Source organism: Propithecus coquereli, unplaced genomic scaffold, assembly GCF_000956105.1.
Source record: "Propithecus coquereli isolate 6110/MARCELLA unplaced genomic scaffold, Pcoq_1.0 Scaffold135, whole genome shotgun sequence".
Classification (NCBI taxonomy): domain Eukaryota; kingdom Metazoa; phylum Chordata; class Mammalia; order Primates; family Indriidae; genus Propithecus; species Propithecus coquereli.
In genome coordinates, this window is record NW_012137747.1 from 2,968,785 (window position 1) to 2,981,015 (window position 12,231).

The 12,231-nt window shown below is 36.9% G+C and overlaps 1 protein-coding gene across 4 annotated transcripts in view; it reads left to right on the forward strand.

Annotated features, from left to right (window-relative positions):
- The window catches only part of CAST (calpastatin), a 104,024-nt gene extending 91,793 nt beyond the window's left edge, over window positions 1–12,231 (forward strand). For all 4 annotated transcript variants that reach the window (XM_012638817.1, XM_012638821.1, XM_012638819.1 and 1 more), the window contains 8 exons: window positions 1,282–1,380; window positions 4,293–4,397; window positions 5,113–5,205; window positions 6,519–6,563; window positions 7,028–7,120; window positions 9,490–9,561; window positions 10,624–10,689; window positions 11,663–12,231. In XM_012638817.1, the coding sequence (XP_012494271.1) occupies window positions 1,282–1,380; window positions 4,293–4,397; window positions 5,113–5,205; window positions 6,519–6,563; window positions 7,028–7,120; window positions 9,490–9,561; window positions 10,624–10,674 (558 nt within the window). In that variant the 3' untranslated portion in view covers window positions 10,675–10,689; window positions 11,663–12,231. The remainder of the gene's footprint in view (window positions 1–1,281; window positions 1,381–4,292; window positions 4,398–5,112; window positions 5,206–6,518; window positions 6,564–7,027; window positions 7,121–9,489; window positions 9,562–10,623; window positions 10,690–11,662) is intronic.

Genomic DNA, 12,231 nt, shown 5'->3' on the forward strand with positions numbered 1-12,231 from the left:
TTACTAGTTTACTCAGGGCCATTGTGGGCATCAAACAGAACTGGATAATGTATATGCAAACACCTTGAAAATCAATTGAAAAGTTCTATATGGTGTAGGACAGAGCTCAGCATGATGTCTTGTACAGTGTAGATATTAAACTAATGTATATAGATATAGCTTTGCAAAGTAAATTTCCAGATGATAGATTATTACATAATTAGTATTAAAAGGCTTAAATAATGAGTTAATAAAATATCCAGTTTAAGAAGAAACAATACAAATATTTTATTATATTATTCTTTTTATTTGACAGTTGTAATAGAGCAAAGATTTCCCATAACTAAAAATGAATTTTATTTAACCTGTTGCATTTTAGATTACCTAAGATAATATATTCTAAAATGTCTTCACAGGGTATCAATTAACATTAAGTATCTTATATTTATCTAAATTAGTTTATATAATGTCCGGTAATATTGTATGTCATGCTGAAGTAACTGTGTTAAAATTAGTATCTCTTTAATATTCTTTTCCCCATCTTTTGGTAAAATTTGCTATTTTCTTTTTCTCAAAATAAAGTACCCATAATTGGAGTTACCAAAGAGTTCTGGATTTGTTTCTGGTTTTCCATCAACAGTTATACCTAAAGTTTTGTCAGACTAAAGGGAGTATTTGAATATGAAGTAAATATGCAATATTTTAAAAATTATTTTAGAAAGGTTCTAGAATAATATTCAACATTGAGAAAGAATAAAATTGAAACTTCATACTATATACCACAATATATTATAAAAACAACAATAGCACATTTTATACCTATATTATCAGAAATAAAAATACGTGATAAAAATCTAATTCTGACAAGCAAGGCCCTTGGGGGGGATGTCATTCATTGCTTTTAGCAGTACAATTCCTAGCAACTTTTGAGAGCGCAGTTTGGCAGACTATAGCCAACGTCATAAAAAGACCCACTTCTAGAACTTATTCAAAGCAATTTTTTAAGAAGCCGAAAAACTTTAATTAACCTAAATATACAACAGGAAATGTGTGAACTCTATTGAACAATATTTAGAATAATAAATATGAGTATGAAAAAGAAATAGGAAATCAGATAAAAAATAGTATAGAGAAGGAAGTAGAATAAAAATTGCTTTTAAGATTATATGTTACTATGAGACTATTTGGATCAAGAGAATAAACAGTGCTAAAGCTATCTTAAGAGCTGTATTTAAGTGATGGCATTGTGGGTGTAATTTTATACATAACATGTTACTGATAAAAAATTTTTCTTAATAAAAGGAATTCGAAGAGGCTAAACTTTCTGCTGTCATCTCTGATGTGGTTTCCCAAACTCCAGGTTCAACCACTCACTCTGGAGCCCCACCCCGTGACACTTCGGTAAGCAACATACCTTATTTGAGAGATAAATATTTGTTTTTGCAGCAGCAGCAACAAGAAGAAAGAAAATAGGACACCTGCTTAAAGCAAATGAAAATAGACTAAATTATTAGGAAGATCAGGCATCTTCTGTTTCAAAAGAGCTAAGACTGGTGATTTAGGGAGATGGCAGAGAATAACTTTGAAATGATTAAATGAAACAATATATGTGAAAGTATTTTACACAGTTGAGTTTAATATTGTCACTTTATTAGAACTGAAAGTGCAATAATGTGCATTGCATCTATATTTGAATTACTAAATTTGAAAAATTCTTTAGCTTTCCTGATAATTGATTTTCTCCTTTATATTTTTCCTAATACATGCTGTAATTTACTACCCATTATTTAACCTCAAAGTTTATTTTATGGAATTCTTGTGTCTGTGTGTCTCAAAAATTTTTTTTTACAAACATATCATGGAATAGTATTGTTTTCCTCCCATTGACACCAGTAAAAATTTGTCATTTTCATGCCAGCAATAGGAAAACCTCAGCAGCAATGTTGTTTTAATTATTTACATGTTCTGAGGCAAGGCTGTGGGACTAAAGCTTTTCCAGACTTCCTTGATTAATTACCTGTGCAGTACCAAATTATACATTATCGAGGAGACCACGGCACATCAAAAGATAAAGGGATTGCCTTAAACCAGATCCCCTTCTCCTTTGGTTGAGAACAGTGCCTTGTGCTAGAAGGAGATGAAGTAGCTTTAGTGAAGTCAGCTATGTTTCCATTCCTTTTGATGTAGCATCAAAGTGTACTTAGTGCTGTAGTCTGAGATTCTGATGAATTTTCATCCTGTTGGGTCAGCCTCAAGATCATCTGAAAATATCCAGAGGCACAGATGACAAAGCCCAGACCAGGCTGTGGGTAGCTCCACCATTAGGAGCTATAATCCTGGGCTCTAATGAAGCACTTACAACCAGTAAAATGCCCTTGGGGGTGGGTGTGTGTGTGTGTGTGTGTGTGTGTGTGTGTGTGTGTGTGTGTGCGTGCAAACATACCCACATGATGAAAGCACCTATGCAACAGAAAGGAAGACTCACTAATAACCCAGGCTGCCATTCACACTCCCGTTCTTAACACTGGGGCCAGAGGTTCTGCCCCGTTGGAGGCTGTTAGTAAACATTAGCAATCAAAAAGCTTTTGCCTTTAACAAGTAGGTTTTTAAGAATGACACTTCTCTCATCACTTTGTCCATCAGAAAATCTTGTTTTAGTTAATATTTTATTAACTAAAACTAGGTATAAAACTAGGTATAAAACTTTATTTAAATAAAGAGTCAACTAAGCCATCACGATTCATGGAAGCTTTCTTTGATGGGGATATTAGACTGTCACCAGCAGTGTTACATACACTGAAAGCATCTTAAGATATATTTTCAAAGAGCTGTATAATAAAATCACCCCAACAGGAAAAGCTGCTTCAGGAGGAAATGGACCATCATGGATATGACTGAGCGTGACAGGGGAAAGCTTTGTATGAGTCAGTCCCAAGACCTGGGTTCTATTCACTTGTTAACAGTATGTCTTCAAGCAACTGGCTTAGCTTCCCTAAGTTTGCTTTCTACCTCCAAAAAAACCCTGCTTAGTTTACTAGTTTACTCAGGGCCATTGTGGGCATCAAACAGAACTGGATAATGTATATGCAAACACCTTGAAAATCAATTGAAAAGTTCTATATGGTGTAGGACAGAGCTCAGCATGATGTCTTGTACAGTGTAGATATTAAACACATTTTAATTGAATTCATATAGAGATGGAAGTCAACATTTTGAATGCACTATGTTGAAAAAATATTTCGAAAAAACTTCTCAGGACTTCACTGTAATAATATTAATGTCCACTTTACTAAGTGCTAACATACAAGTACTGTTTTAAATGCCTTTTCAATCACTTATTCCTCTCGGCAACCTAGAAGTATAGGTACTATTATTATTCACATTTCATAGCCAAGGAAATTGAGGCTCAGAAGGATTAAATAACTTACCTGAATCATACAGTGAATAACTGTTAGAGGAAATAAGCTATTTTCATTACCCTAACATTGCTGTTCTGGTGGCCATTTTTTCCCCTAGAATACCAGCTCCCCTTCATTTCTGCAGTTTACCTCCCATGAGCTTCCTAAAGATAAAGAGAGAGAGATTCCCCACCAGTTCAGAAAATCTCTGAAGTCTTTTGAGGCCCCTCATCCCCAGTGTGGCAGAGAAGCCCTTTCCACTCTCATGACACTGTCTCTGGGCTTCATGCTCCAGGAAGTATTGAGATGGCAGTGCTGGCTCCATGGCTTCCCACCTTCTGTGTTGTGTCATGCTGTACTGTATGAGATGCACCCTTCAAGATCTGGTCTTAGAGTGTACCCACAAAACCAAAGGAATGCTCAAAATCCTGCTTCCTAACCATCTGACATCTGTGGATGTTATTTTCATATCCAGTTTTCTGATCATGTTTGATTTCTAAATGAAAGGAATGTGACTGGCTCATTTATTTCTGGACCTTCTAAGTGGCCTCTAGGTCACCTGCTGGGGTATGGCCCCTGACACTACCACTACCACTCCTTAAGCTGGTGGGACCTTCCCCAGGAGATGGCAGGGTGGGGAGAAGGTGTTGGATTCCAACCCTGGCAGGTTGACAGGTGCTCCTCCCTGATCTTCCACTCTCAGCCTTCTCTTCTCTGATCCTGTCTGCCCCCCGCCCCACCCCCAGATGTCTTTCTCTTCTCTGCCCCTCTCTGTCCCCTGTGTCACCCCCAGACGTCTTTCTCTTCCAAGGGAACAGGTCAGGTCCCCTCCTGAAAAGATGGGGTTCCCAGGCTGGTTGGCCTCTGATACAGTTCGGCTAACTACTGACTAATGCGGAATTATTTACTTTTTAGCAGAGTGACAAAGAACTCGACGATGCCTTGGATAAACTCTCTGACAGTCTAGGACAGAGGCAGCCTGACCCTGATGAGAACAAACCAATGGAGGATAAAGTAAAGGTAGAAAAAAAATCCATTAATAAGTGAAATTTTAATCCTTGGGTCTTTATTCTATCATTGTCATAGGAATATTGATGGGAACTTAACCTATATTTGAAAAATAGAATTATAATGATGTAGAAAAATAAATCTGAACTCTACTGGAGGGGAGGCCCCTGAATCTGTGAGAAAAGACCAGCATGTCTCACTGATGTGGGGATGCTGGGGGTAGGCACGGCTTACTCAGTGGGAGCTTTGCTCACCTGCACACAAGCGCCAGCACGACCCTCAGTTCAGCGACTGTCCTCATCCTTCAGCACTGCTTATAAATAGCAAAGTTGTAAATGGTACCTAAGTGCCAAGGTTCAGTGGCCTGATCTTTTTACTTGAAAAGTGAAAGTCATACATACGAAAAGAAAAAGATATTTTATACCCTTGGGTTTTATCTCCTAACATGGTTTTCGAGGATAATTATTTAGCCATTGATTTGAATTTAAAATACAGATAGAAAATTCACAGTTATGGATTGACATATAGAAGAAGCATATGTGTTTACATTTTCTCACCAAGTAGTAGTCTGTTGAAGTCTTCCGTGTTGTTCTGCTGCTTAAGAAATAAAACCAGACCATATGTTTTGCTTCATAAATGTATACTAAATGCTGAATGTGGCATTTTAGAATGTATTTTCTAAGTGAAGGAGGAAATGAATGTTAATTAATCTGCTCACTGTTAATAGGAAAAAGCTAAAGCCGAACATAGAGACAAGCTTGGAGAAAGAGATGACACTATCCCACCTGAATACAGACATCTCCTGGATGGTGATGGGAAGGTAAACTGAGGCAAAAGGCTAGATCAGATTTGCTACAAAGCTTTTTAAATTCAAACCACCCTTGAAATGAATAGAAGCTGCGCCTTTTACAATAGCATAAGAACATGTCACAACTGACTGCTTTCCATGTGCCCCCAGAGCTGATGAACAGGCTGTCTGGAATGCTATAAATATCAGTTTGAGCCACTATCATTTGATATTCATATGCTGGGCTCTGTGCTATGAACAGGGTTGACTAATGTTCACTCACTCACTGATGCATAAGAGTGATCCAATAGATACACACAGACGGATTCTCTTTTCAAGGAAAGGCCATAAAAATGGCCAAGGCAATGGAATTTGAAAGGAATTTTCTCCGTGTAGGGAGAGCAGAAAAGGAGCTAGTGTTGGAATAATTAATAGGCAAATAAATAAGGCAGTTCCAAGACTTGGGGTCTGCCTTTCTTCTACATCACCACGAGCACTACTGAAAGGGAAGACAGGCAAAATGATACTCTGAGTTGCAATTCCTGTTTCTCTGTCCAAAAGTCCCAGCTTTTGTCTCCAACATGGAAGCCGGTTCTTCTTAGGTCAACCCAGCCTGCTTCCTGCTTCCCTCCCTTCCCTGCTCCTTTCCTATTCAGCTACTTTCGAGTCAGTTAGATAAATAACTCTTTGCAGGCCTGTTCATCAAATAAAAACAAGGAAAAGCAAATTACATCCTTCTCTTGCTGTACTGATTCTCTCAGAGTGTAAGGTGACTCTCTAGTTTGAACAGCACTGTCAGCCCCAGTGGTCTCCTGTTACAGGAATCAATTCCCCTTGCTCTAGCTTTCGGTATGCCTACACATGGCAGTTCTGCAGCCTGCTGGAGTCCTCCCCGCCTTGACAGTACCACCCTGCCTTGTATTCGCTGGGAAATGTATTATTTAATGCGCTTGCCTTCGAACATGGGAAAATCCCTGATGAATTTCAAAGTGTAATGAGCTATAGTAAATAAGACATAAAAACACGAGTAACTTTTTGGAACATTTGAAGTAGGATTATAAACGTTAGAGCACATGATGGCAGAAAGTTCCTAAGTAGTGTTTCTTTCACTTCCAGGGCCAGACTCTTTCTTAAATTTCCCCCAAGTCTATTAAATGGGTAGAAGGGTAGTAATTAAGCAAAGCTGGTGAAGATATAGTAGGGACCCCAGTTTATCAGTTATTGCAAATCTGTACTCTAATTTATCCAAATCAAGACATTGGTAATAGATTCTATGCGTACTGACTAAGCCTAAGTAAACCTTTACAAAGATTTATGTTTAATCAATGGTCTGCCTTGTTTTTAAGGACAAATCCGTGAAGCCTCCTACAAAGAAATCGAAGGAATCAAAGGTAATTACCATAGTAGCATGTTTCTATTTAAAAAAAAAAAAAAAAAAAAACCTAGCCGTGGCTTTATTTTGCATTTAAAAAACTAAAATGTACTGGATGCCTACCCTGAGCTTGCTTGGTACTATGACAAGGCAAGCATATAAATGTGTGTATCTAATAATGGCCTGTCATTTAGTCCTCACAAAAGCCCTTTCAGGTAGGCGGTACCATTTTCCAGGTGAGAAAACTGAGGCTCAGAGAACACTAAGCAACTTGTATTAGAGTAAAAGAAAATAAAGCCATTAAGATTTCATGTTTTACTGTCTCCTTTACAATGCATTGTTAGTAAAAGAAAGAGAACAAAAGTCAGCAACTTTTTTTTTAATAAATAAACATCTTTTATTTTTAAGTGATGTAGGAAAATGCCCCATACAGCACTTTGCCTTGTGTTTCATCCCCGATGGTTATTTCTGTTGATATCTCAGAAAACTGCAGATGACAAAGACCCCATTGATGCCCTCTCAGGAGATTTTGACAGCTGTCCCTCAACTACAGAAACCTCACAGAACACAGCAAAGGTATTGTGCTTTTTCATATCGATTTCCTTTGAAATACATATGTATGTATGTACATATATATAATTTTTAAACTATAGAATGAATCAAATGATGCCATAGAAAACCTGAAAATAGAGAAAGGAAAAAATATCTATACTTTTACTACCCCACAAACAGTAATATTTGGTATATTTCCTTTGCATTTTTCCATATGTATGTTTTATGTAATTATACTTGTCCATTTATAAAACATTGCTTAATGTTATTTCATAAATGTTTGTCACGTTGCTTTATAATTTCCATAGCCATCATTTTTGATTGCCACACTACATGGTTGTGTGACAATAATGCTATGTCTGTGTCCATTTAAAATGAGAGCAGTCCCTAACTATACCAGGCCCTCTCATGCCCACCTGCCCTCTGGAGTTTCCTACTCTTTCTGCCCGGCCCAACTGGTTGATGCTTCCTCATTGCTCAGGGCACAGCTCAAGTATCAGCTCCCTCAGGAAGACTGTCTTGTCTTACCCCTCTCCCTCCCCAGGCCAAGGTGACAGGCCTCTCTTCCATGCCCTCCCTGCACTCTGATTACCTGTGAGCACATGTGTATTACACCACTGACCTGTCACCTTACATGGTAGTGATGTTTCCTTACCCCTGTGCTCAGCATTCAACTGCCTAGTGCTTAGCAGGTGCTCAAAGCGTGTCATTAAAAGCAAATGAAAAACTATGCAGTTCAGCAGGTGTGGAGCATCTTACCTATACACTGCACCCTCTCTCTCGTAAATCAAACAGAGGGAAAAGTGAAGTGGGTGCCTTCACTGTGATTTTCGGTTAATTCTGTGTAGCTCTCAGTTTGCCATTTTCTTTGGCTGTTCTTAAGCATGGCTCCCAATCACTGAATTGTCAATCCTCCCATACTGGGTTATTTACTTTCTAGACCACCTCAGCATCCTATTTGTCACTCCAGGTAACTCCCATATAATGCCTTTTTTTGTGAATGGACTTTATTTTTATATGTAACCTGCTCCAGCTTTCTGCAGTTGTTTCCATTGATACATTTCTCTTCCATAACACTGAATACAGTGTCTTGTTTTTGCTCTCTTGGCACCTAAAAGCCACTGCCAATAGAGACAAGCTCTGTTTTGTTTTTTTTCCAGTTGATTTCGTGTATTTTTGTTTTTTAAATAAATTTTATTATGTGTATTTGAGGTTTACAACATGACATTATGGGATACATATAGCTGGTAAAATGGTTACTATAGTGAAGCAGATTAACATACCTATCATCTCACATAGTTTTTTTTGGTGACAAGAGTGGCTAAAATCTTATTTAACAAAAATCTCTAATATAATATAATTTTATTAACTTTAGTCCTGTTGTATGTTAGATCTCTAAACTTGTCATTCTACATCTCCTTGTGCTCATCCTTTCCGCCCCGTTTCACTTTCTGTGTATTTGAGCTTTTCTTTTAGTATATATTCCACATATAAGTGAGATCACACAGTATTTTTCTTTCTGTGCCTGGCTTATTTCACCTAGCATGATGTCCTCCAGGACCATCCATGTTGTGGAAATGGCAGGACCTCCTTTTTTAAAGCTGAGTAATATTCTGTTGTGTGTATATATACTCCACATTTTCTTTATCCTTTCATCTATTGATGGACATTTAGGTTGTGTCCTATCTTGGCTATTGTGAATAATACTGCAGCGAACCTGGGAGTGCAGATATCTTTATGAGGTGGTAATTTCATCTTCTTTTGGTATATACCAAGAAGAGGGATTGCTGGCTCATGTAGTAGTTCTATTTTTAATTTCTTTAGGAACTTCCATACTGTTTTCCATAATGGCTACACCAATCTACATTCCTGCCAACAGTGTATTAGGGTTCCCTTTTCTACACACCCTCACCCACATTTGTTATCTCATAGATAAGCTCTGTTTTGATGAGCAAAATAAGGTCTGGGTGAATCATGCATCAATGTAACCCACATTTTCCTCATTTTTATCCTTTTTACCTCCTGCCTTGAACACTTCTGTGTACATTCACCATTGTTCAAAAAATTGTGACTAAGGCCAGGCGTGGTGGCTTATGCCTGTAATTCCAGCACTTTGGGAGGTAGAGGCAGGGGGATCCCTTGAGCCCAGGAGTTTGAGGTTACAGTGAGCTGTGATGGCACCACTGCACTCTAGCCTCAGTGACAGTGCAAGCCCAGTCTCCCCCCCACCAAAAAAAAGTCATGACTAAAATACCCAAAGTCTTCCATTATTTAATTAAACTAGAGATCTCCAGTCTAGAAAGAATAATCTAAATTGATTTGATTGTAGCCAGTAGTTAATTGCTAGGTAGATTGATAGTACTAATAGCCTCATTACATTTCCTTTGCTTTAGGATAAGAGCAAGAAGACTGCTTCCAGTTCCAAAGCACCCAAGAATGGAGGTAAAGCAAAGGATTCAGCAAAGGTAAACGGAGCAGTAAATACATATTAGTTTAGCAATTACATGGAGTGGAGTTTATCACTTTAGTCATTTAATGTCTTACTAGAATCTATTTAGAATAAAAGATTTTATAAATCACTATCCCATAGCATATCTTGCTAAAGAAATTGAGTTTTTAAAGATAAAGATATATATGTAAATACACACAGACACACACAATTAAGGTAACTGGTGCTTGAAAAATCTAAATGAATGTTCTTAACACAACTCAAGTTGCCTGTGTTTCCTTCCCTTATTAAAACTCCACCAGAGTAAGTATGTGGTCTATATAAACTTTAGGATATAGAAGTTGGGAGCTTTCTATTATTAAAATTACTCAAGGTGTGGTCAGAAATGGAAGTTGAATCAGACATTTCCAATTCCAAGAACATATGATTCAAATGATTATTACTGTGATCCCCTGACTACAATGGGAAATTAAAGTGTGGCTTTAAAAATAATAGTCGAGTTGCATCAAAGCTCTTAATAAAAACAAGATATTGAAATCTTCCTAGAGTAAATTCCATTAAAGGATAAAAAAAAAAAACAGCATTGATAATTGAGAGTTATGCCATTCTATCTCAAGTTAAATACTTGTTTGCTTATTATTTAATTTTAGTTGTACAAAGTACTTTATCAGCCTTTTAACAAATAAGACAGCATAATAACCCCATATGATGAGTGAGTAGCTGGCCAGCCATGCCCCCAAGTACAGAAGAGGATGGATTGCTGTAAACACTGCCAACCAAGAACACCTGTGCACTTTTCCTTTATCTACCCTGGCCGTGAAAAAAAAAAAAAGTTTAAAGAAAGAAATTTAGGATCACTTAAGGTTATTTTTAGCTCAGAAACTGGAGGGGAGAGAACTCATAGTGCTTTGGCCAAATGAAGAGAAACTTTGAAAAGACCATCTTATTTTCCCCTACTGACTGCCATCTTTAATTCTGAGATGCCCCTCTCCTCATAAACCATCTCTGGTCAATCAGTTTTCTTCATACTTAATCTGGAAAAGAAAGAGCTCACTGATGGTTTTGTTTTTCCTTTTAGACAACAGAGGAAACTTCCAAGCCAAAAACTGATGAAAAAAATACAAGTTAAAGTTTACACTCTTTGGTAAGTTGAATGTAAATGTAGACATTCATTTAAGTGTAAATTTACATTTAAATTAACGTGTAAATGAAGACAACTATACCTTCTACCAACCTGTTATAGGTAAGAGAAATGAAGTCCACCCCTTGTGTATTCCATCCCCTCTTTATACTATGAGCATGAAATGCACATTGCAAAATCTAGAGTAATCATTCTCTGAAAAGCACTAAATGGGATGATTGTGCTATTGAAATGCTTAAAAAGCATAATCTTATAATTAAGAGCTCTTTAAAATATTAAGCCAGACACTTAAAGAAAATGACTATCTAAAGCCAGTTGAATCTTTGAAATCCAATGCTCATGACTGCACGTTATTATGGCAAAGCAAAATTAGCATGTTACAACTTAGCAAAATGTCCTTAAATATTCTTATTACCCAAAATACCAACATGTGGTGGTATACGGAGAAGTTTAGGGTCTAGGGGCAATTACAGGGTTTTTGGAACAAGGGCAAAGGAAAAGATTGGCCACTTTTATTTGTCTTAATTTTATAAAGTACTGTGTTTGATTCTAATTTATGGTGACTAAAGAAATCCAACAGATGAAGGAATCTGAGATCTATCTTGAGAGCTGGGTCCTTATCTTAATCTCCAGAGATGGGAGGTCTTACTCTAAGCCTTCAAAAGCATACAACCACTTACTGACCAAAGCCTAAAAGAAACCAAAACGAAGGTTAGATTGGGTTCAGCTCTCTCAGAACGATCCATTTTTATTTCCTGTAAAGAGGGAGGTAGACTGATTAGAACTGCTGTAAATATTTCTTCCCAAAATTTAAAAAAAGATTTCTGTTAATAATCCATTCTCATGTTTACTTACAGTAAATTTCTTCTTATTGTCTATTATACAATGCTTATGCTAAATAGTATATTTACTGTGCTTATAACAATAAGATTACATATCAAATGGTTCACTGGATTTTTTATTTGAATTTCTCAAGGTATCTGCATATAAAATCTTCAGCTGGTGAATGGTGACTTGAAGAAAAAAGCTTTGGCAACATAAAACAATTTTTCTGGGTGGCTGCTAGACAGTGATATTTGAGTCTTTTGACATCCTAAACATTAGTTTGTTCTTTTCCAGGAAAAAAAAAATGAATTTGTCTGGTTCACCTGTGTTATTGTACTGAGTCTTGATGAACTTTGAATTCTTTTTAAATTGCCTTCGGTTGGGAGAGAAAGGAAGCTTTATATTTGTAATAAATATATTTGATAAAGTTTCTTAAAGCAACACCAAAAAAAGAAAAACTTTGCAAACTTTTGCACATTCTACACACAGTGCCTGTAAATCTCATTAGTATTTTCAGTTTGCACTTCATTTCTTTAAACATTCTTTGATGTTCTGCTTTCTCATTACCCCCTTTCCTCTTGGGCTTTTAAACTGTATTTGATTTTTTTGGAGTTAATGTTTATAAGTCAAACATAAAATATTGTACATTGGGCACATATCTCCCTTTGGGCTACTAATAATAAATTAATAATAGATAACCTGGACAAACCGGGAAGCCCC